Consider the following 26,492-nt stretch of genomic DNA (forward strand, 5'->3'; position numbering starts at 1 on the left):
TTTACTGAATTTGTTACCATATTGCTTCTGTTTTATGTTTTGGTTTTTTGGCCGTGAGGCATGTGTGATCTTAGCTCCCTGACCAGGAATCGAACCCGCACCCCCTGCATTGGAAGGCAAAATCTCAACCACTGGACCACCAGGGAAGGTCCTCCAAGTAGCTTTATAAACTATAAGAATCCATAAAAACGTTCATTTATTGCTCTGACCACATCCTCCTTTGTTGTCCCCCAGGGGTTGTCTTCTCCTTTCCTATAGCCAACCTGTCGTGAGAACACAAGCACACGAGGGTCAGTGATACAGGCACTGCCAAAGGATGAGGACGGTCTGTAGAGCAAAGAATGGTGGAAAGTAAGACTGATTTAGTGAGTGCTAAAAGACTGGCCGTAGCCAAGGAAAAGCTGGATTACATGAGCCTAGCTAACTGGAAGACATGATTAAATGAATTTTTTAAAAAATAAATGATTTTAAGAATAAAGAGGCAAAATCCAATAAAACGAGCTGATACAGTACTTCCGAGGTCATTATACACACATCCTCATCTTTATATGCAATGTTAGTTTTAACTTTTTAAAAGTATGAGCAGTTCACCTTGCTATCTGAGCTGACAATTAAGGTCTAAGAGCAGTGAACACAAATGCTTGGCACCCCGAATGGAAGTTAGGGCTATAATCAAGTACAATTCAGACAAGTTAATCAGACATGTATGTGTATACTGGCTATTGTGCCACATGATAATTTGGTATAAACAGTAAATTGTCACGTAAATGCCTGTTACTATGGCTACTAAAAAAAATAGTTTTCTATCTTTTTAAACTTCTCTATGTTGTCAGCTTCCACACTGGCAGTTTTTCCTGATGCCACCTACAGATTGATCCTCACTGCCTGTAAATAGGAAAGTCCTCCGTCTGACTCCCCAGCATGTAAACCCCTTCCCTGACTTGACTACGCTCTCTCCTACACATCTCGTGACCATGTGGAGTCCTCAGGCTCTCTGCTCTCCTCTCACTGTGCATTCACTGTGGAGTGCTGGCGGCCACTGAGCCACAGGCAGGGCAGGGCTACCACCAGCCAGGTGGGAGAGCCAGAGCAGGAGGGTGGAGGCAGCACAGCAGGAAGGCTCCTCAGTCAGGCGCTGGGAATACTTAGATGAAGGTCGACCCAGAGACCTTCAAGACAGAGCAGGCTGCAGGTCTCTGGCAGTGAAGCACTAGTCACTGATTGGCTCTCCAGATGTGGGGAGCCCAGCAGACCACCGGGGAACTACCATGTCCTGCAATCTGCAGTCTCTCCTGTTTGCCTGCCCGAAGTGGTCCATGAAACCTCATGTCTCTCTCACACAAATTGTTACCATGTTAGATATACCCTGTTTGGCATTTATGTGATTAACATGTTATCTCCAAATTAGACTTCATTCATCCTTGCTAAATTCTATCTTTTGGATTTAGATTCATTATTCTAGTCCACTCAGATAATTTACCACTTGATTCATAAAATAGTCATCTCTCAAAGCTTGGGGTAAGAAAATGCCAATGTCCTGAAAGAACTTATAACTTATTTGGGTGGATATAGCTTGGAAGTCAGTTGATGGTATGTTAGCATACGTCCAGGGGAGATAGGGTAGAAACAGCACGATGCAGGAGTCAGAGGACATGTCTCCTGACATGGACAAACTCTGTGTCCTCACGTACATACTTGTAGGACTTCAGTTTCCTCATACGTACAATAGAGGAGAAGAAGGTGAGCTCTTACTTCTGGAATGAAAGAGGTTGTTTTTCACTAGAAACATTCTAAGGGGTCAAAAAGCAAGTTCTAAGATTGGGGGAGGGTGATGAAAAAAGGAATAAAAAAAGGATTCTTTTTCACTTCCCTTAAAATCACTCTACTTACAAATTATTTAACAGCAGTAACAAATGTTCTGAGGTTAGAGGTAGGAGAGAAGATGGGACATGACAGGGCAGGGATTCAGGGACGTCTCTCAGGACACAATGGAAGCTAGGTCTTAGAGGATGGGTGATGTGGGAGTGGCAGAGTGGAAGCCCACTTTGGAGGGGAGAACTATGAGAGCCCAAATGCAGAGGCAAGCCTGTGGGAGGGCAGGTGGGTCAGGCCCACGCAGGGAACAGCAGTTTGGGTTTTATCCTCAAAAGCAGTAGTCTTCAAACTTTCAAATATTATTCCTGAAAGCAGAAGAAGCATTCCCAGTGGAAGGGTGCATGGGGTCTTGGGAACTCCCACTTGGTGTCTAGTTGTCCACATGCAGCCCTTAGCCTACTAAAGCCCCTCTGTCTCTTGAAGCACAGCTTGAGACCACTGCTAAATCCTGAGGTATGATCTGACTCTTCAGTATACATGCATCATAAAAACAGAACCCAAACGAAACAAAGCACTCCTATAGATGGTAGGAATCCCTGAATATTGCTGAGCTGGGGAATGACATGATCAAATATAAACTGATGATTATGCTCAGTAGTAACTGTTCTAGGAGGAGGCTGGAGGTGTAGAATCCATTACTAAAGATATTACAGTAGTCTTAGCATTAGGGACTAAGACCTTAAATTAGAAGCAGTTGGATATATTGAAAAGTATCACAGACTTGCTTCCTGGTGGCAAATCCATTTATTTCTGAGAAGAATTACAGTGTTGAGCTGGCCTAATTGTTCCTTGTCTGGTTTGAGGGCAAGGAGTTATGATCAATGAATGAGAACAAAAAAGAGAGATTTGTATTCAACACAAGGGAAATTTTTCTAACAAGGAAGGCTATTTAATGATGGAACAGGCTGCTTGACAAGGTAGTGAGTTTCCTGTCACTGAAGGCATTCAAGCAGATAATGAATTTATGTGTTGGTGATGCCATGGATGGAATTCCTGTATTAAATGGGAGGATGGACTACGAAACCACTAAGGCTTTTTTCACACTTAAGAGTTCCATAAAGTAGAACCATAGCTAATATATCAGTATCAAATACATTTTTCTAATATGGAAAAAAAAGATGTATGCTTACAAACAGAGAGCAAGGAGGCAATAAAGAGAGGGAGATTGGGATTGCTAGAGAAAGGGAGATTATACATCATTTAGTAGTTATATTACCTTTGCAATTTTTCCCATTTCATAAATGTCTGCTTTCTGATCTTCAATATCCATGAAAGCGGTTTCAATTCTGCTTAGAGTCTGTTCATGATTACTGCAGGCATCGGGGAGTCCTTCAGGGAAGTAGAACCGTGGAATGTTTATGGATAATGTTGCATTCACAACATTATTCACATGAGGAACAGGGGAGAGAGGTCGGGGACTACTTGCAAAGGTGGCTGGAGGTGGAAGTGGTGTCCCAGGTTTCTTTTCTGGTTTATTTTGAATCTGGAAAGAAAATATGATTATGAGACACAAATATTCTAAACAGTATATATTACTGGAAAGTCCTCACCAGTAATAGGAAGTTGGGTATAAATACAAGAAACCACAATTAGAAGCAGTACAGATGAAGAGCTCACTCAACTATAGACAGGGGTAAGCATGCTCTGAGGGAATGCTTATCTACACTGAATCAATCAGTACATTACTCATCTGTCAATACTAGAGTCTACATAGATTTGTGCTTAAAAAATCCTACAGTACATTTTCCCACCAGTGATGAGCGAGACATTTAAGAGCAAGGTCAGTTGACATATTAAGGACCTTAAGGTGAATTCTCAGTCTGTTGGACCTGGATTAGTAAATTCTTCTTGAAGACTGTTCTTGGTGTTTCTATGCATTTCTACCTGTCCTTCAGTAGGCAAACAGAATGAGTTCTTTTTAAATATGTAGATCTAAAATGTATTGTGGGGGCTGTCCTTCTACATTCTTCCCTAGTTTGACTTTATCTAGGTAAAATCACTGCTAGTCCCTGATGCAAAGAAAGTCTTTGTTAAGAAAATTAAAGCATTTTAGTTTTAGAATGTCTTCTACCAGGCTGACTGACTTGCCACCAGAGGCATGCTATTTTTTCTGAGATACACAATTCTCTCATTTTTAGTATACTCTAATAGACAAGGATCATGGTCATTAATTTCACCACAGCCAAACTCTCTTTACAGTTTATTAATTCTTTAATAGTTTATATCATTCCTTTTTCCAAAAAGGATTTGATGTGGTGTACCATAAAGAGACATAGAAAGGACAGTATTAAAAGGTTGGGGGGCAACAGGGAGACTAAGAGTAACCATGATTTAGGGAAAGGGGAAGGGAGGTACACTAATATTCAGGTAGAAGTTTATTTTAGCAATGAGACTAAATTTAGTTCTGAGATTCATAATAGAAAAAGCAAAAAAGATTCAATGAAGATTTTCAGAGTTTAATTTCTATTCTTAATTTTGACCAAATTATCTATCAAGGCTCATGAGCATGGCCTTATTAAATGCTACATAAGGTATGAAAGACGGACATGACTGTTGACTAGCTAAATTTATTTTAAATTCACTGTGAACACAAAATATTACTCGAGTGTTCTTCTTCCTTAAATTATATCCTAACGCCATTCCTAAAGTCTGAACAATGATTTATCAGTATGAAGTAGATCTGAATATCATATTCCCTTTTGACATATGGACTTATAACATGATTTTTAAATTCAGGGTAAAAATTTTAGCTACCTTTGAAAAGCATAAGTATTATAGGAAGACAGGCTTCATTCATACAAATATGTGATAAATATGATTTAATCTCCTACTTTTATTAAACACGGCCCATTTCTCATGTTAATATCTGACATTAATACAGAGTGGAATCTGCTCATATATTAATACTGTTGGGGATACGAAGGCCAGTTGGTCACACCAAGCCTTTGCTGCAGTATCAGGATATCACTCATATAAAGCAATAGTCAAGGAAGACATTGCAGAGGGAAGTGATGCCAATGAAATATGAAAAACTTAACAAAAATCAGTGATGGCTTACTAGCTCTGTGACCTCAGGTAAGTTACTTAACCTTTTAGAATTTCAGTAATAAAACAGATTAATTTCCTTTAATCCTCACCAATTAATTTCCTTTAATCCTCACAACAACCTTCTTCTTAGAAGGTTGTTGTGAGGATTAAAGGAAATTACAGGATGTAACATAGGGAAGAGGCTCAAAACTGTGCTGGGCAGAGATATGTCTTATTTAAGAAAATGAGTCACAAGGCCAAAGGATGGGGTTCTCAAAAGATTAAACACAGGGCTTCCCTGGTGGCGCAGTGGTTGAGAGTCCGCCTGCCGGTGCAGGGGACACAGGTTCGTGCCCCGGTCCAGGAAGATCCCACATGCTGCGGAGCGGCTAGGCCCGTGAGCCATGGCCGCTGAGCCTGCGCATCCGGAGCCTGTGCTCCGCAACAGAAGAGGCCGCAACAGTGAGAGGCCCGTGTACCACACAAAAAAAAAAGATTAAACATAACTTGGCATGGTCCTTCAGATTCAATAATAAATAAAATAATCACTTACACTTGTAAGGCAATTTAAAGTTTACAAACTACTTTTGATTTAACAAACTGATAATCTCTTCTAAGTAAGCAATTGTCTCTGCCTTAGTGCTAAATCTGCCATTATTATTACATAGTCCTATGAGTCAATAACAGTAGAAACTGTTTTTAAATTTCTAAAATAAGGCATATAATTCTTCAGGGGCTTTACTTAGGTTACTTGTATTACTGTCATTTCCTTTCTATTATTCTATGCTGAAAGAGAGTTGTGAGACTACAAATATACAGTTACCAAAATTCTTTTTTGTTTCTCAAAAATGTTTCCCATGGTGTGACATCCAGGGTAGTTATGGATAACTTCAGGGCAATTATAACCATAGGATTGAGACCACTGGTGCCACTGGGAATGAAACTCAATATTCTAGTGAACACACAATACTGGAGAAGGTTTAGAGCAAGCCCTTCAGTGTTAACTCTACACTTTTGCTTTGACAGAAATAAGTGACATTCAGAAGAAACCCTGGCTATTTGTCAAAGTTTTAATTTGAATGGGAAAATATTCAATTATATAATAGTCTACTTTGCTTTCGTCAGTGTACTTTAACACAGAGCAGTTCACTAATAGGGAAGTATTTACTAATTCACTGTTTAAGTCCATATTTAATAAAACTGATGTTAATACTTAAAGGGAAGATAAAAAGAATGCATTTACTTTGAACTTTTCAGGTGTATTGATTTACTTTCCACTGGGTTCAATAGGAGACATATAATTTAAGTCTTAAAGTAGTTTAATAAAACTGACGCTTTACAACATTATAGAATAAAACAGTAATATAAATTTCGTCAGATTTACCAAGTTTAGCATCTGCCCACTTTAAATAAAACTATTTCATTCAAATCTAGGAACAGCATTAAAACAGAATTAGCTGTGTAAAGTATCTCAATTCTCCATTACAGTCTTTCCCTATACAGTATCATTTAGATATTCATTCTGAACAGTACCCTTATGTTACTGTAGCATTTCCAATATTTGACCATTTTTGACCTATTTTTAAAAACGCAATTTCATATCATTCACTCAAATAATTTGAAATTACTTTAGGTCAGAATAACTACAAAACTATGGTTTCTTGCTGGATTCTTGATGTCCATCATTGATGTGGCCCTTGATCCGTATTGTATTCAGTGCTAGGTAACTTGTTTGATGAGACACTGGCTCTACAGTTGTAAGCAAATAAGCACGATCTCTGCAAGCAGCCCCTGCAGGCAGAAATGACTCAACCTCACAGCTGAGGGAAGACATTCTTTCAGAACCCAGGAGTAACTGCCATCCTTTGCTCCCTACACACAGTATATCACACACACACAACTGCCTATATGTATAAAAATATTTCTTTCAAAAAAAAAAAGACTATAAGGATCAATATTCTTTTTTAAAAAAGATTCATTACAGATATATGTATGTTAATACAAATTTAGTCTACTAAATCAAAGTGCAAACAAGGATTTTAACATGGAAATTCTAACTTCTCAAAGATATTTCTATGAAAAATTCTAAATTGTAAAATATTTGTTAAGTTGTATTTAATTGTCTCTAAAACTGGATTCCCTCTCTACAAGAGAAAAATGTGAGTACTGTACTTCAGGTCCAGAAGGTCTATTTTTAAACCTGTTGGAATCTCTCTACAAATAGCTTTCTGGAAATAGCTGAATAGAGGACACAGATTAATTCCTTGATCTAATATCAAGTGAGCTGTAAAATTATTTGTAAGTTAGTTCACTGGGTGGTTTTATTAGTAATAAAAATATTTTAAAAGAAACACCCAAGTTTCAAACCTGTGTCTGCTGAAATGACTTCAGCCGCTTCTTAAACCGTGACGGGAGAACAAAATCACAGCCCCTTGCCAGGAAAGCTAACTCTCCCCTTAAGTCCGGGTCCCTTCGTAGAGATGTTTCCTTGATCATCATCTTTGAAAAGTGGATGTTTACTTATCAAACTGTCCAGCACACTTCTGAAGATAGTCAGACTTAATAAGTTGTCAATCTCGTCAGGTAGAAAGGTATTTTTTTTCTTCTTATCTCCCAAAGAAATTAAGTTCAAGCATTGTGCTCTCCCAGCCTCCAGGGACCACAATCCATGCTTGTACTGACATGCAGCTGCTTCCCAAATACAGCCTGTGGCTCCCAAGACCTGCTCATAATTTTCAAGTAAGAAACATGGGCTGCAATGGGCCTGTTGCTCCTTGTAGGTAGCTTTAAGTCAAACTGACCTGCCCATGTGGAGAATACAGAGCCTTCTGGGAAAGGAAGCACCCACTACTCTGAGCACCAAAGTTAGAAACATTACAGCTGGACCTAAAAATAGTGACTTCTCAGATAATGCTAACTTCTTAAACTCAGAGTACATGAGGTGTCAAGCCACATAAAACAGTTTCTCCTCAAGCTAGGAGAGAACATGTAGAGCATTTTTGATTTTGCTATTTAATATTTTATGAAAAAAAGAACATGCTGCACTTCAAATTTGAAACTATTATTTTAAGAATAATTTAAAAAAATTCTTATTTGAAGGGAAGCAAATGTCTAAAACCTTCTAGATATAACCAGTCAAAATATGGAGAAAAACACTATCATCCTCAAACAGGAATATACAGAGATTTGTTAGTCTCAGATTTTAAAATCAAATCTTTTTTTCTTTTTTTTTTTTGGTTAGTTTGCAGAAGACTATCTAGTGATCAAGCATACTTTTTTGAAGTGGTTATGAATCTGGATACATTTGAAAATTTATTGTCAAAGCATTGGTTAGTTAAGAAAGGAATGATGGAATGCCAAAAGAAAGCAGATTTAGATACACAGAAGTGAATGAAATTTGGTTATAATAAAGGTACAAAAGATGATCAAATAGCAATGACATAATACATCTTGAATTTGTGAGACTCGTTTTTCTTAAGCTTTCAAGAAATCTCAGATTTTAAAAAAATTCTATTATTTTATCATATATTGAATAGCTGCCTCATAGTTATTTACAATCAAATCTTCAAGTATTATCTCATGTTTAATATTTAGAATTCAATATTTATTTTCAGTCAGCCATATTATTCGATCCATACTGATTTTCTACTTCTAGAAAATATAAACCAAATATTACCAAATAAACCCCAAAACCAATGACAGCTTACGATTCTCTTCTGCTGAACCTTTGTCTAATTTACTGGGAATTAAATTCTTTGGTTTTCCATTGTTTCCTACAACTTAAGTTTTTTCTCGATTTTAAGACATTCTGGTAACACTTTATAACATGTATATTGGGCTTATATGCCTAAACCTGTAGTTTTCAAATTTCTTTTTAAGCTGTAGAATTCTCCACTCATACAAAATCTTACCTGAAAGCTCTCAATATATACTATGATTGAAAGAGGATTACATTGAAACCACTGGTCTAATGCTTCAACCTGGGCCTTTCCTTTGTCTCCCCAATTTTCTCTCATTCAGGTTAACTCTTTGAGCTAGGTGGCTTTCCCTACACTCTTGTCTATAACTCTCTAATTCCTCCTTCATTATTTACCACCAAATTAAAACATTAAAAAAGTCTGTTATGAATGCAGCTGGGTTTTTAGACTTGTGATTTAATGCTTTTTCACTTTAGCCACACCTTAGTTGTATTTCTCCCCTTCCTACAACAACCCATGGCTTCAGGGGTGTGACTTTTCATCCCCTTCCTGAGAATACTCCTTCTCCTCAAATTATACACACTTTAACCATCCTTCGAAATTCAACTCAAATTTTACCTATTTCATGAAGGATTATCTATTTAAGCCCCTTATTGCAATTCTCTTAATAAAATATTGTAGAGTTTTTCTTGAATGACTTCCACTTAACTTATTCTCTGGACAAACCAATGCTCTCCATTTTACCTATAGGAGAACCACCAATGCCTGGGACACACTGGTTCATGGCTAATAGTTTAGTTTCTGTTATGCTCTCATGTTTCTTATCTCAGTAGTTGAGTTCTATGCTTACTAAGAGTTGGTTGTATTTGTCCCCATCTGTTTATACTGGTTGTACTTTTTACAGTAATAATTCAATTACATAAACTAATGAAATATGAATGTGGAAAAAAGAGAGTTGATATTTCTAAAACTAAAACCCTAAGTTGAATATTTTATAAATACTCAGTAAAGGCAAAAAACTACTAAAATTTTTCTGCTGTAAAATTAGTTATCAGTGAGATAAAGGAGAAAAATCATTAAAATCTAGAAGGTAACTACATTCAAATTGCTTCACTACTGACTTAAGTTCCTGGAAATCAGTTAACAAATATACTGAGTGTGATTTACTACAAAAAGATGTCATGAAACTTCAATTTCCAATTATGACACTCATTTCCAAAGAAAAGGCTTGGCTCTACATTAAAAGATCTGAATAATTAATGTTCCAAGTTAAAATAAAATGTTTAAGATACACATTTTACAGAATACATGGATAGAGTTTACAATTCCCTACTGAGTAACTATCCATCCCAATCATGTTCAGGTAAAAGGGCTTCTACTGCAATATTTTATAATCTGGCAATATTTTCCAACAGTGTCTAAACTTTTCAGGGTAAGGTCAATTGTAAAGTCATTCAATCACTCAACAAATATATTTCTGACACTTATTATGTGCAGTTACTTTGCTGGGTGCTGAGGATACGAAGAAGATAAGAAGTGATCCCTTTTTTTCTTCATTGCACCTAGCACAATGTTGGTTTACAGCAAAGGACAGCAAATACTTTCATTTACTTCTTATAAATCTCTGGAGTTTCAAAGTCAGAACAGTGGTTAAGAGGCTGTCCTGCTACCCCTCTTAAGCAGGAAGAAGACATTTCTCCATGTCCTTTGATGGTGAAATAAGCTCTAAGTTTTTATTTATCCAATGGCTTTCCAAAAAATTCACAGGGAGAAAGGCCAGGTCCCCTAAAGGGGGTTAAGAAAGAACTGGTCTGTGGCAATGAGTTATTGATGGAAAAAGACTATTATGAAGTTTGTTTATTTGCTTTTTACATATTTACTTGTGCCTGTATGGAAGTATACATGCTTGGTTCAAGAAAGAGTCTGAGAATGTGAGTTAGTTTCAAGAAGTATATGATAACTGAAACATAGCAGCAAAGAACATGGCTTTTAGAGTGACCTCTTCTTTACTGGAAAAAGATCAAACAAGGAATTTCACTATTGACACAAACACGGCCTATGATCTACTCTCTTCTCTCTTTACTTTAGTCACAGAGAAAGTGGTACAATCCTTGGGGCTGGGGGCTGGAAGGGAAAAGCTGTTTCTAGGTGAGAGGTTTTCCAGGGAGGAACTAAACAGAATGAGGAAGAATAGAAAACTATAAACATATAGTTAATAAATTCAATTTGCAAAGATGGAAAGTTTGTCAGTTATAATGGAAAGAGTCGATTGTAAGGGTCTTCCCAATGTCCTTCTGGAATAAACCGTGCGATACTCTCTCCTGCCCTCTGCAGCATACATGAAGTCCATCCTAACAAGACAGCTAGCCAATAGTAGGTGTTTCCTGCACAGCAACCTGCATCTCTTTTTGGCCTGCAGATCATTCATGCACATACACTGCCTGCAGACAGAGGATGTCCTGTCTGGACCATGGGCCCAACCTGGTCTTCAGGGCAACTGTGTTAAGACAGCTTGACTAGAGGATGGAAAAGACTGGTGCTCTCTTGCTGTGGGAATGACTGGGATATATCAGTTGTTATCTTAAGATCCAGCTGCCTTGACTGGGGTTCCTTTCTTGTGTTACCATTCCGTATATGTTTCCCTTAAGCAAACATGCTTGAGCAAGGAGGATAACCTTTCTCAAAGAGAACCAGCTCAGTGGTGGACTCCTGGGTTACAGGGTTTTACAGGTTCCCTGGCAGGGGTACATACGAGAGAGACTGCCCTCTCTGAAATGACTAAAAACTATAGAACTGTTTTAAGGATAGCCTCCAATATATCAAGCAAGAAAAGATATTCCCTTATCATGTCCTGAAATGACCTACAGAACTGAGGCGTGAGTCCAGAAAGAGCCTATACCCTAAAGGAAGGTGACAGTGGGAAGGAGACAGAAGGATAAAACTGTGTGTGACACCCAACATATTGTTTTTGTAGGATTCAGTCTTTGAAGTTTAGTTTGGAACTCAGAATGGATTTTCTAGAGCTTTCCAAATCCTCTCATAACTCCCTGCCCTTCCCCCTCTGAAAATGAAGACAGTGGTGATATACAATATTAATTCACTCTCTTCAGAAAGCATCAGCTCTATGGGATGTTTTAAGGAAAAAATGGGTTGATTACACAGGATAGAGAAAACTTTGAACATTTGCTGAAGACACGAATCACTTATTTTGACTTGTATAAAACTGCTAAACAGTTAATGTTGTATCGATATATGCAATGTGTTATCCTAAAATAAGTCTAGCCTTTATTTTATAAACTAACATGTAAAGTCATACCAGCCTCAGGTGACAATGACTTTGGAGACTGAGAAAATAGAACTGATCAAGACCACGGAGTTAAGAAGACCCATTGGGATAAACAAGGCAGCAAAACTGCGAACATCTGAGTGAGTGACAGAAACACGTAGCACAGCAAGCCTGGGAAATCAGCTCAGCTGTGAGGACCTGTGTTGAGGTGAGAAGAATCAGGTCCAGAAAGACATGAGAGTCACTCTGAAGTGACATCAAAAGATTTTGCTCATAAGATGCTATAGGGGAAAAAAAAGTTACATATGAAAGAGGAAGTTACGCTACATCAAGAGGGTACTTCTGATTTTAAAAAGGAAGCTGGCTGTTTTGGAAAAAAAAGCTAAATCAGAAGGCTTTTTCTGTCTACACAAAAATTTGTACATGAATGTTCAGAGCAGTGTTATTCACAGTAATCAAAAAGTGGAAACAACTGAAATGTCCATCAGTTGATTAATGGATAAACAAAATGTGGTATATTCATACAATGGGATATTATTTAACCATAAAAAGGAATGAAGTACTGATACATGCTACATGATAAATCTTTAAAGCATTATGCTAAGTGAAAGAAGCCAGACACAAAAGACCACATATCGTATGATTCCGTTTACATGAAATGTCCAGAACAGGCAAATCTATGGAGACAGAAGAAAGATCAGTGATTGCCAGGGGTTGGAGGGAGGGGGGAATGGGGAGTGACTGCTAATGAATACAGATTTTTTTGTGGGATGATGAAAACGTCCTGGAGTTGGTGCTGATGGTTACAAAATCTTGTTGAATATACTAAAATCTACTGAATTATGCACTTTTTGTGTGTGTGATTGTATTTTATTGATGTAGAAACATAAAGTGATACAATGAACACTATAGGGCATATAGCTTAACTGAGGTACAGTTGATGTACAATATTATATAAGTAACGGGTATCAAATATAGTGATTCTGAATTAGGCACTTTAAAAAGGGTGAATTTTATACTATTATATCTCAGCCTAAAAAAGCCTTTCTCATCTTGGCTCTAACTGGCAGAGCAGTTAAAAAAGCTAATAATAACTTGGAATCATAGACTTTGTTTAAAATATCATTGTAAATAAGCTTTAATAGAGGAAATTGATTATAAGCTAATTACTCTTAATACTAAATTTTTATATCCTCCTTTATGCTCCAACTTGGTGTTTTCTCATTGTCTTATTAATAGCTTGCTTTGTGTCACGAATGTTATTTTACTTTTAGTAATGCAACACTGGAGTGGGGGAAGGAGGCTGGTGGTTGATGTTAGTGGTGATCCATGGTTTCTTTGCTCCACTAGCCTTAACTTCATTGGTTGTACCAAAACAGGAGGACATCTAATTAAGCATTTTTGTGTCTTGCTTCAACTCCTCCAAATGACAGGAACACATTCCATAGGAAAAAGCACCCATAAATCTAATATTTTTAACTCTCAGTGTTCCTAATACTTAGGGGTAGATACTCTTCTAGGATCTGGGGCAGGCAGAGATAATTAAGAACCTAAAATTATTACATATTATAATTCTTGGATAACTGGAATTTCTGGTTCATAGAGTTCTGTACTTCTTAGTCTGCCTTTCTTCTTCCTTCAGTAATTACTTCAAGTAGAGACTGTTCATTATAGAGCATAAGAATTCAATTTTGGCCTATAAACACGTTAGACAACTCAAGTTAGAAGGAATAGAGGGTTTCCAATCCACCGACACTGCCATGTTGAATATCAGTGAATGCATGGTGACACTACTATAAAATCAATCGCTCCAATGTCTTTGTTGGCGGTTTACATGTGTGTGATGTCTCAGGAATTTTGGGTGAGGGCTGAATTAAGAGATGTCAAAAAAGAAGGCTGGTATATGACAAACCCACAGCCAACATCGTTGTCAACGGTGAAAAACGGAAACCATTTCCACTAAGATCAGGAACAAGACAAGGATGTCAACTCTCACCACTATTATTCAACACAGTTTTGGAAGTATTAGCCACAGCAATCAGAGAAGAAAAAGAAATAAAAGGAATCCAAATCGGAAAAGAAGAGCAAAGCTGTCACTGTTTGCAGATGACATGATATGTATAGAGAATCCTAAAGATGCTACCAGAAAACTACTAGAGCTAATCAATGAATTTCATAAGTAGCAGGATACAAAATTAATGCACAGAAATCTCTTGCATTCCTATACACTAATGATGAAAAATCTGAAAGAGAAATTAAGGAAGCATCCCCATTTACCACTGCAACAAAAAGAATAAAATACCTAGAAATAAACCTCCCTAAGGAGGTAAGAAACCTGTACTCAGAAAACTGTAAGACACTGATGATAGAAATCAAAGATGACACAGACGGATGGAGAGATATACCATGTTCCTGGATTGGAAGAATCAATATTGTGAAAATGACTATACTATCCAAAGCCATCTACAGATTCAGTGCAATCCCTATCAAACTACCAATGGCATTTTCCACAGAACTAGAACAAAAAATTTCACAATTTGTATGGAAACACAAAAGACCCCAAATAGCCAAAGCAATCTTGAGAACAAAAAATGCAGATTGAGCAATCAGGCTCCCTGACTTCAGACTATACTATAAAGCTACAGTAATCAAGACAGTATGGTACTGGCACAAAAACAGAAATACAGATCAATGGAACAGGATAGAAAGCTCAGAGATAAACCCACGCACATATGGTCACCTTAATTTTGATAAAGGAGGCAAGAACATACAATGGAGAAAAGATAGCCTCTTCAATAAGTGGTGTTGGGAAAACTGGACAGCTACATGTAAAGGAATGAAATTAGAACACTCCCTAACACCATACACAAAAATAAACTCAAAATGGATTAAAGACCTAAATGTAAGGCCAGACACTATAAAACTCTTAGAGGAAAACATAGGCAGAACACTCTATGACATAAATCACAGCAAGATCCTTTCTAACCCACCTCCTAGAGAAATGGAAATAAAAAAAATAAACAAATGGGACCTAATGAAACGTAAAATCTTTTGCACAGCAAAGGAAACCATAAGCAAGATGAAAAGACAACCCTCAGAATGGGAGAAAGTATTTGCAAATAAAGCAACTGACAAAGGATTAATCTCCAAAATTTACAAGCAGCTCAGGCAGCTAAATATCAAAAAACAAACAACCCAATCCAAAAATGGGCAGAAGACCTAAATAGACATTTTGCCAAAGAAGATATACAGATTGCCAACAGACACATGAAAGAATGCTCAACATCACTTATCATTACAGAAATGCAAATCAAAACTACAATGAGGTATCACCTCACACCAGTCAGAGTAGCCATCATCAAAAAATCTACAAAAAATAAATGCTGGAGAGGGTGTAGAGAAAAGGGAACCCTCTTGCACTGCTGGTGGGAATGTAAATTGATACAGCCACTACGGAGAACAGTATGGAGGTTCCTTAAAAAACTAACAATAGAACTACCATACAACCCAGCAATCCCACTACTGGGCATAAACCCTGAGAAAACCATAATTCAAAAAGTCATGTGAGAAGCAAGAAAACTACAATCCTGCGTCCTGTGGAACAAAACCCATATTCACAGAAAGACAGACAAGATGAAAAGGCAGAGGGCTATGTACCAGATGAAGGAAAAAGATAAAACCCCAGATAAACAACTGAATAAAGTGGAGATAGGCAACCTTCCAGAAAAAGAATTCAGAATAATGATAGTGAAGATGATACAGGACCTCGGAAAAAGAATGGAAGCAAAGATCGAGAGGATGCAAGAAATGTTTAACAAAGACCTAGAAGACTTAAAGGACAAACACCTAGAAGAATTAAAGAACAAACAGAGAGGAACAATACAATAACTGAAATGAAAACTGCACTAGAAGGAATCAATAGCAGAATAACTGAGGCAGAAGAACAGATAACTGACCTGGAAGACAGAATGGTGGAATTCACTGCCGTGGAACAGAATAAAGTAAAAAGAATAAAAAGAAATGAAGACAGCCTACGAGACCAGAGACAATATTTGAAGAAATTATAGTCAAAAACTTCCCTAACATGGGAAAGGAAATAGCCACCCAAGTCCAGGGAGTGCAGAGAGTCCCAGGCAGGATAAACCTAAGGAGAAACATGGCAAGACACACAGTAATCAAACTGACAACAATTAAAGACAAAGAAAAATTATTAAAAGCAACAAGGGAAAAATAACATACAAGGGAACTCCCAGAAGGTTAACAGCTGATTTCTCAGCAGAAACTCTACAAGCCAGAAGGGAGTGGCATGATGTATTTAAAGAGATGAAAGGGAAACTTACAACCAAGATACTCTACCCTGCAAGGATCTCATTAAGATTTAATGGAGAAATCAAAAGCTTTAGACAAGTAAAAGCTAAGAGAATTCAGCACCACCAAACCAGCTCTACAACAAATGCTAAAGGAACTTCTCTAAGCGGGAAACACAAGAGAAGAAAAGGACCTACAAAAACAAACCCATAACAATTAAGAAAATGGTAATAGGTACATACATATCGATAATTCTCTTAAACGGGAATGGATTAAATGCTCTGACCAAAAGACACAGGCTCGCTGAATGGATACAAAAACAAGATCGATATATATGCTGTCTATAAGAGACCCACTTCAGATTTAGGGACACAAACAGACTGAAAGTGAGGGGATGGAAAAAGATATGCCACGCAAATGGAAAACAAAAGAAAGCTGGAGTAGCAATACTCATATCAGATAAAATAGACTTTAAAATAATGTTACAAAAGACAAGGAAAGACACTACATAATGATCAAGGGATCAATCCAAGAAAAAGATATAACAATTATAAATATATATGCACCCAACAAAGGAGCACCTCGATACATAAGGCAATTGCTAACAGCTATAAAAGAGAAAATTGACAGTAACACAATAATAGTGGGGGAGTTTAACACCTCACTTAGACCAATGGAGAGACCATCCAAACAGAAAATTAATAAGGAAACACAAGCTTTAAATGACAAAATAAACCAGATAGATTTAATTGATATTTATAGGACATTCGATCCAAAAACAGCATATTACACTTTCTTCTCAAGTGCACGTGGAACATTCTCCAGGACAGATCATATCTTGGGTCACAAATCAAGCCACAGTAAATTTAAGAAAATTGAAATCATATCAAGTATCTTTTCTGACTATGACGCTATGTGATTAGAAATCGGTTACAGGGAAAAAAACATAAAATAACACAAACACATGGAGGCTAAACAATATGCTACTAAATAACCAAGAGATCACTGAAGAAATTGAAGAGGAAATCAAAAAATACTTAGAGACAAATGACAATGAAAACACGACAATCCAAAACCTATGGGATGCAGCAAAAGCAGTTCTAAGAGGGAAATTTATAGCAATACAATCCTACCTCAAGAAACAAGAAAAATCTCAAATAAACAATGTAACATCACACCTAAAGGAACTAGAGAAAGAAGAACAAACAAAACCCAAAGTTATCAGAAGGAAAGAAATCATAAAGGTCAGAGCAAAAATAAATGAAATAGAAACAAAGAAAACAATAGCAAAGATCAATAAAACTAAAAGCTGGGGCGGGAGGGAGACGCAAAAGGAAAGAGATATGGGAACATATGTATATGTATAACTGATTCACTTTGTTATAAAGCAGAAACAGAAAATTGTGTAAAGCAATTATGCTCCAATAAAGATGTAAAAATAAATAAAACTAAAAGCTGGTTCTTTGAGAAGATAAACAAAATTGAGAAGCCATTAGCCAGACTCATCAAGAGGGAGAGAACTCAAATCAAGAAAATCAGAAATGAAAAAGGAGAAGCTACAACAGACACCACAGAAATACAAAGCATCCTAAGAGACTACTACAAGCAACTCTATGCCAATAAAATGGACAACCTGGACAAAATGGACAAATTCTTAGAAATGTATATAACCTTCCAAGACTGAACCAGGAAGAAATAGAAAATAGGAACCAACCAATCACAAGTAATGAAATTGAAACTGTGATTAAAAATCTTCCAACAAACAAATGTCCAGGACCAGATGGCTTCACAGGTGAATTCTATCAACAATCTAGAGAACAGCTAACACCCATCCTTCTCAAACTCTACCAAAAAATTGCAGAGGAAGGAACACTCCCAAACTCATTCTACAAGGCCACCATCACCCTGATACCAAAACCAGACAAAGATACTACAAAAAAAGAAAATTACAGTCCAATATCACTGATGAATATAGATGCAAAAATCCTCAACAAAATACTCACAAACAGAATCCAACAACGCATTATAAGGATCATACACCATGATCAAGTGAGATTTACCCCAAGGATGCAAGGATTCTTCAATATCCTCAAAATCAATGTGATACACCATATTAACAAATTGAAGAAGAAAAACCATAAGACCATCTCAATAGATGCAGAAAAAGCTTTTGACAAAATTCAACACCCATTTATGATAAAAACTCTCCAGAAAGTGGGCAAAGAGGGAAGCTACCTCAACATAATAAAGGCCATATACGACAAACCCACAGCAAACATCATTCTCAATGGTGAAAAACTGAAAGCATTTCTTCTAAAATCAGGAACACGACAAGGATGTCCACTCTTGCCACTATTCTTCAACATAGTTTTGCAAGTCCTAGCCACGGCAATCAGAGAAGAAAAAGAAATAAAAGGAATACAAATTGGAAAAGAAGAAGAAAAACTGTCACTGTTTGCAGATGATATGATACTATACATAGAGAAGCCTAAAGATGCTACCAGAAAACTACTAGAGCTAATCAATGAAATTTGGTAAAGTAGCAGGATACAAAACTAATGCACAGAAATCTCTTACTTTCCTATACACTAATCATGAAAAATCTGAAGGAGAAATCAAGGAAACACTCCCACTTACCACTGCAACGAAAAGAATAAAATACCTAGGGAGACAAAAGACCTGTATGCAGAAAATTATAAGACACTGATCCAAGAAATTAAAGATGATAAAAACAGATGGAGAGATATACCATGTTCTTGGATTGGAAAAATCAATATTGTGAAATGACTATACAACCCAAAGCCATCTACAGATTCAATGCAATCCCTAACAAATAACCAATGTCATTTTTTACAGAACTAGAACAAAAAAATCTTAAAATTTGTATGTAGACACAAAAGACCCCGAATAGCCAAAGCAGTCTCGAGGGAAAAAAATGCACCTGGAGGAATCAGACTCCCTGACTTCAGACTATACTACAAAGCTACAGTAATCAAGACAGTATGGTACTGGCACAAAAACAGAAATATAGATCAATGGAACAGGATAGAAAGCCCAGCGATAAACCCACGCACCTGTGGTCTACTAATCTATGACAAAGAAGGCAAGGATATACAATGGAGAAAAGACAGTCTCTTCTATAAGTGGTGCTGGGAAAACTGGAAAGCTATGTTAAGAGAATGAAATTAGAACACTCTCTAACACCATATACAAAAATAAACTCAAAATGGATTAGAGACCTAAATGTAAGACTGGACAGTATAAAACTCTTAGAGGAAAACATAGGAAAAGAAAAAAAAGTCACGTACCACAATGTTCACTGCAGCTCTATTTACAATAGCCCGGACATGGAAGCAACCTAGGTGTCCATCAACAGATGAATGGATAAAGATGATGTGCCACATATATACAATGGAATACTACTCAGCCATATAAAGAAACGAAATTGAGTTATTTGTAGTGAGGTGGATGGACCTAGAGTCTGTCATACAGAGTGAAGTAAGTCAGAAAGAGAAAAACAAATACTGTATGCTGACACATACATATGGAATCTGAATCTAAAAAAAAAAAAAGGTTATGAAGAACCTAGGGGCAGGACAGGAATAAAGACACAGACATAGAGAATGGACTTGAGGACACGGGGAGGGCGAAGGGTAAGCTGGGACGAAGTGAGAGAGTGGCATATATACACTACCAAATGTAAAATAGATAGCTAGTGGGAAACAGCCACATAGCACAGCTCAGTGCTTTGTGACCACCTAGAGGGGTGGATAGGGAGGGTGGGAGGGAGACGCAAGAGGGAGGAGATATGAGGATGTATGTATAGCTGATTCACTTTGTTATAAAGCAGAAACTAACACACCATTGTAAAGCAATTATACTCCAATAAAGATGTAAAAAAAAAAAAAAAAAGAGAAGGCTAGAATTGATGGTCAAGGACCCTAGGGCTGAGCATTATGTTGCAAATATAACAGCTGATGGAGCTGTGTCTCTTGGATGTCAAAGTGCCTTTTGGATGCCTGGTTTTAAAGAGGGCAGAATTGTTGTATGTTTATGCTGACAGAATGATCAAAGGGAAAAAACTGATGACTGCAGGGGAGAAAAGGGTCAATCACTGGAGGAGTGTCCCTGGGTTGATGGGAGAGGTGGGGATCTAGAGCACAAGTATAGAGGATGGCCTTAGAAAGGTGCCCGGACTGTATATGCACAGCAACAGAAGGGAAGGGAAAGTATATAGGTACTGATATGGCTAGGTGGGTGGCTACAGGTCTCCTCGTATTGCTTCAGTTTTCTCAGTAAAATAGGAACCAAAGTAATTTGCTGAGGGCAAGGATGAAAGAGGAGATGTTAGAGGACAGAGAAGAAGCTACAAAAGAGTCATTTGCAGAGCGGGAAAGTGAGGGAGTAGGGAAACGTAGTAGGACTGCCAGAGTGCTAAAGGCACACTGTATGTTGGCAGTCATAAATTTAACAGAAGACCACTCAGTATGGTTGTGTGATATTCTCCAGCCAAGGTCAGCTGCACAAATAAAAGCCCAGAGTAGACAGAAACACATTTAACATCAGTTGGAGTTTTCCCAGATGAATACCACAAAATGAAGGCAAGGCATGGAAACAGAGTACATTCAGAGAGTGATTTTAATGATGAACTATGACAGTGGTTCTCAAACAAGATCATGTATGAGAATCACCTAAAGGGCTTGTTAAAGCACAGGTTGCTGGGCCTCAACCTCAGAGTTTTAATTTAGTAGGCCTGGGCCGGGGCCTGAGGATATGCATTTCTATCCAGCTCCCAGGTGATGCTAATGCTGTTAGTTGGGAACCATATTTTTAAAGCCACTGACATAAACAAAGGACCAGAGAATGAGCAGCTAAAGAAGGGCAGAGGACAAGCTCACTGGAGGAGAGATCAAAGAACTGAGAAGCCCAGGTACTGAATGCCTCATCTACTGAAAACTCACAAGAATGTTAGCAAGTAGTATTGGAAAGTACAGCCAGGAGTTAAAATCTTCAAGAAATAAGGGAAGGGACCTGGGGGTGGTAGATGACTAAAATCAAGGAGGGGTAGTGGGTGGCAAGTCTGATGACATTAGCTCAAAGTTGGGGGAGGGTAGTTTCAGAGAGGTGGGAAAAAGAATAGCCTGGAAGCTGCAATGAAACGTAAAAACATTTACTGCTTCCTCTAGATCCAGTGAGACAGGGGGTGGAGTGGGAAAGAAAAGTGCCATCATTTCACATGGCTATAGTACTCTTAGGGAGAAATAGGTTTCAGTTAGAACAAGAAGGTAAAGGGAATGTTTAGAAAAGAGTTTGATGACCTAGGACATTTTGCCAGTGGATGATCAAGAGGGCATGGTGAAAGGATTTTAGGGCTGGGCTCAGAAAAGGGGATGTACAAGAGTAGGGTGAGGAGGAAAGTGATGATCTGGATTCCTAGACTTCCCTGGTGACTAATGTAAACAGGGATGAAGGGCATATCAGATTAGTCCTGATGGTCTTAAGGCAGAAATGGTGAGGGGAACTGAGGACTGCTTACCAGGAGCAATCTGAGCTCTGGGAGCTCCTTCTCGCTCCTGTTCTGGAGGCTGTAGGGGGGGCTATACTTAGCAGAAGTACCTGGATATCTGGGTCTCGCATTTTACTTCTAGAGGAACATGCATAATTGGGAGCATATTTACCCCCCCCCCATTTTTTTGTGTACACACAGACATATCAATAACAAAAAGGGATCACATTGGTACATCTGTTTTGCAATTTACATTTTTATCTATTTATCTTGACCATTTTTCTACATTAGTACATACATATCTATCATATTCTTTTGAATACAGGTGGGGACATATCTGAGATAAGTGATGTTGATTAATTAGAACGGATGGAGATGCAAAAGGACCTGATCTCAGAAGACATTAAAGGTGGAGGGGGAACACTGGTTGAACTCATTCTGCAAATTTATATTTGCCCCTGGCCAGATCCCTTTTTACTTTTATTAATCTGCATGGTGGTTAATGAAGTAGAAGGGAGAATGGTTTCCTATTTGAGTGTTTTGATTTCTAGTCAAACATTCCCAGCACTGAACTCAAGAAACCATCAGCACCTATAAAGCTGGGGGAGAAGAAACATTTTCCCTCAATGACATGGCTGGTTCATCTTAATGAAGGCACGGATAAAAACCTAGAAAGTAAAAAGAGAAATGCTCCAGAAGAAACTTTTAATAAGGTTCCAAAAGTGTGCTTTGATACAATTTTATTTATTTACATAATTATTCTGCATTTAAATATATATATGAAATTATAGAATATAATATCTAAACTTTGAAAAAACCCGTAATGTTAGATCATTAACCTAGGAAGGCCCATTATTGCCCCTGGAATGGTATCTCAGACACATATTCCTGATCAGGGTCAGAAAAAACAAAGTGAGTGCTAGTAATAAGTGTAAATCCTTCCCACCTTAAAAGATTACTCTGACCCTCTTGGGCATCCAAAAACAAACAAACAAAAACAAACAACTGTACTGAAATTAAGTGTCCAGAAAAGTTCTTTTCCAACCTAAATCCATGGGGATGAAGATGGGACTTCTGAGAATGGGGAAAAGGAATTTTCAGGATTTAAGCAAACAGCTTGTATATGGAGGTACTACACTAGGGCTTGAGGGTGCAATGGTTAATAAGGGAGCACCCTCTCCTCAAAATGCCTACAGTCTATAATCAAGAAATTTCCATCCTGCGATAAGGTAAAATGATGTACACTTTTAATGGGGTTCTCCCCTCTTGCCAGGGAAGGTGATGGGATTTTCCCCAGAACACCATAGGTTTTTAGGTGTTAAAAGCTAGAGGAATTAAGAGGCCAGAGGTCTGGGTGAGATATTTGAGTCTTGCTGAGGCACCACCCTCAAGTCCTAGAAGGGAACCTTATGTCAGGTCCTTTTGCATGCACCCTTGAGAAGCCAAGGGCCGGGAAAGAGATGGCCTTCAGGCAAGAGGGCAGAGTTTCCATTTGAGAAGGGGCAAAGCAGACAAGCAAAAATCCCTTCATCTGATTATTCATTCACTTTTTTGTTTATTCATTCAATAAATACTTATTTAACGCTACCATTTGCTAAATAAAGGCCAATAGAGGATAGTGGCTCAGGCAAAGAAACTTGAGAGGAATTCATAAATCTCTCTGCATGTGCTTACATTTCTATAGGGGTATGTTTGGGAGCCGGAGATTACAATTTTGGAGTCTGAAGTGGTAAAAGAGAAGATAAGGTACGAATTAGGTTGTGAGATAGAATGTCTGCTTAGAGTCTGACTTAAAAACTGCAGAAAAATGATGGGAGATGGGTCCCACCCATTTAACCCTTTACTTTATTAGTGTGAATTCTACTAACTTGGAATTTGAAATAATATAAGCACAGCAGCCTGATACTTCCCTTTATACTCTCTTGGAAGGGGAGTTCTGTTAAGCCCATTTCGTTTGCCCTTGATCATCAAGATTAGACTACCAGAGAGCCTGGGTTTGAGAGAAACAATGGATTTATGATCTATCCATCTAGCCTCCCTTACTGGATTCTCCTAGGACCAAAGGCTTATATTTGTAAGATAGATGGAGAAGATTAAGGTACATTTTGATGTCCTGGAACAGTATGGAAATGGTCTAAGCCAATGTGAGAAATAAACCTCTACCCTTAGTATCATTAACACTGTAATAACACCAACATTTAGGACCTTAAGTAAATTAATTGGATAAGAGTAGGGTATCCACATCCAAATGCTATTTCCTCCAGAGAAACTTCCTTGAATTCCACAAGCTGGGATCTCTCTCTCCATCCTCTGAACTCTGTAGCACTTCACTTATCTCTTTCATGGAATCCATTCTTTCTACTTTGCATCACAGTAAATAGCTCATCTCTCCTACTAGACTGTGAGCTCCACAAAGCTCATGATGTCTGATTTATCTTTATCCCCAACTGTGTGCTGTACACAGTACATGTTTAAGCTATTTAGAAACTATCTTTTTAAAAGCATTTTAAAGCATTTTAGCAACCTCCATTTTGCATACCAATAATGTATTAACTATGTTAAAATAAACTTCTAGGCTCAAGATGGAGCTGCTTCTGCCATGTCATCAAACCAAAACTTGGATAACTTATGTGTCCCTGTAAATGGTCCACTTGACCAAAAATGTTGTATATTCAGTCAGCTAATCCCCAAATGCCAAGCCAACTGTGGGCCTTCTCACCCCAAACAAGGTTGACTATGGGGCCCCAGCCAATCAGATATTTGCCTCTTCCTTTTTCTTCATTTTTTATCCTATAAAAGCTTCTTGCCTTCCACTCCATTTTGCCACTCTCCAAAAGGAGATTCTACTTCATGAAGTGTTAAATAAAGCCTGTTTGATCACCTAAATTGTCTTCTTTAATCATTTTTAACAACTATGAATGATCTTTACCACATTATTAAGATAGATCCAGCTAAAGTTCACACCTGGCAATACTCTGATAATAGTTTTACTCTTTAATTTTGAAATTAATAGTTTTAAAAAATTAAACATTAAAATTTTAATTTGTACTTTCTAGTAATTCAGACAGGTTTCCCCCTCAATTAGTGAAATTTGTAAGGTTTCACTAGACTTAAATATTATAGTATAGCTTAAAAAAAAATCTTCCTCTTTCATTGAAGAATTCTTCCCCCTGCCCTCCACTCTTTCCATTGAGACAAGCAGTAATGGAAATTTCCCCCGGCTTTGTTTTTACTAAAATTAAGTAAAAGTAAATAATTTTCAGGGGAGGCTAGGGTTTATTATTTTAATCTGTGAATAATAGCCAACAGGTTATTGCCCCATAAGGCTAAAAACAGACCAGAAACGACTGTAATACCATCTGCTGGAGGTAATAAAACATGGAATTAAAATATCATTTATTACGTGAACTTCCAAAGCAGTACAATTTTTCTCAGTGTTTAAAAAATTTTTTAATGTCCCATGTCAAAACATGTCCTAAGTAATTCACCCATTTGTTATTATGAAACCCTTTGAAACCTCAGCCACACCTCCTTTCTCTCCTCTACAAGCTGTTCTTTTTATTTTTAAATTGAAGTATAGTTGATTTACAATATTATATTAGTTTCAGGTATACAACATAGTGATTTGTATTTTTATAGATTATACTCCATTTAGTTATTATAAAATATTGGCTACATTCCCGATGCTGTACAATATATCCTTGTAGCTTCTTTATTTTCTCCTTAGTAGTTTGTACCTCTTAACCCCCTTCCCCTATCTTGCTCTATCTCCCACCCCTCCACCCACTGGTAACCACTAGTTTGTTCTCTATATCTGTGAGTCTGTTTCGTTATATTCATTCATTTGCTTTAATTTTTTAGATTCTACACATAAGTGAAAACATACTGTTCTCTTCTGTTTAACTCATTTCAGACCCATCTGAATAACATCTCAGCTATTCTAGGACCTACAGGATTGTTTCCTGTCACTTAGAGTCTTTGTGAAAAATGTATGTACACAGGCAAACACTCATTTGTTGACCAATGATATAGATAACTTGACACAGTGAGAGACTTCATGAGCAAAGAAAGGAAAAAAGAACAGGCAATAAGACAGGGGATGAAAACGAATCTGTTTTGCCACATAGCACAGGGAGTTCAGCTCGGTGCTTTGTGACCACCTAGAGGGGTGGGATAGGGAAGGTGGGAGGGAGATGCAAGAGAGAAGGGATATGTGGATATATGTGTATGTATAGCTGATTCACTTTTTTATACAGCAGAAACGAACACAACATTGTAAAGCAATTATACTCCAATAAAGATGTTAAAAAAAAAGGAACCTACCTTAAGTGGAAAAGTCAGAGATAGGTAGTGACTGGAGAGGAAAGGGGAGAAAGCTGTGTAGATCAGAACCCATGATGAAGGATTCTGAAACTCTGGGCTTACTTACTTTTCTGTTTCTACTGGTACACTGTTTTACTGCCATCCATCATTGGTAGTTTTTGCTATTGATATTTAATGATGTTTCCAAGATTTCCAATGTCTTTAACAAAATATCACACTGAACCTTATCAAAAGTCTGTTTTGCTGATCTACAATGAAATAATATCTAGACTAAGAATTAGCAAACATTTTCTGTAAACGGGCAGATTGTAAATATATTAGGCTTTAAGGTCTCTGTTGTAACTACTCAGCTTAGTAGGCAGAGCACAAGAGCAGTCATAGACCATATGTAAGTGAAGGACTGTAGCTGTGTTCCAATAAAACTATTTACAAACACAGGTGGCAGGTCCCATTTGGTCCATGGGCCACA

At 37.6% G+C, this 26,492-nt stretch overlaps 1 protein-coding gene across 6 annotated transcripts in view; it reads right to left on the bottom strand.

Annotated features, from left to right (window-relative positions):
- The window catches only part of PPP2R3A (protein phosphatase 2 regulatory subunit B''alpha), a 222,791-nt gene that overhangs the window by 133,114 nt on the left and 63,185 nt on the right, over positions 1–26,492 (bottom strand). For 5 of the 6 annotated variants that reach the window (XM_067737736.1, XM_067737738.1, XM_067737739.1 and 2 more), the window contains one exon: positions 3,092–3,358. In XM_067737736.1, the coding sequence (XP_067593837.1) occupies positions 3,092–3,358 (267 nt within the window). Of the gene's footprint in view, positions 1–3,091; positions 3,359–7,269; positions 7,714–26,492 lie in introns of those variants that run through there. The other variant, XM_067737741.1, reaches the window with a different exon arrangement.

This window comes from Pseudorca crassidens, chromosome 5, assembly GCF_039906515.1.
Source record: "Pseudorca crassidens isolate mPseCra1 chromosome 5, mPseCra1.hap1, whole genome shotgun sequence".
Classification (NCBI taxonomy): domain Eukaryota; kingdom Metazoa; phylum Chordata; class Mammalia; order Artiodactyla; family Delphinidae; genus Pseudorca; species Pseudorca crassidens.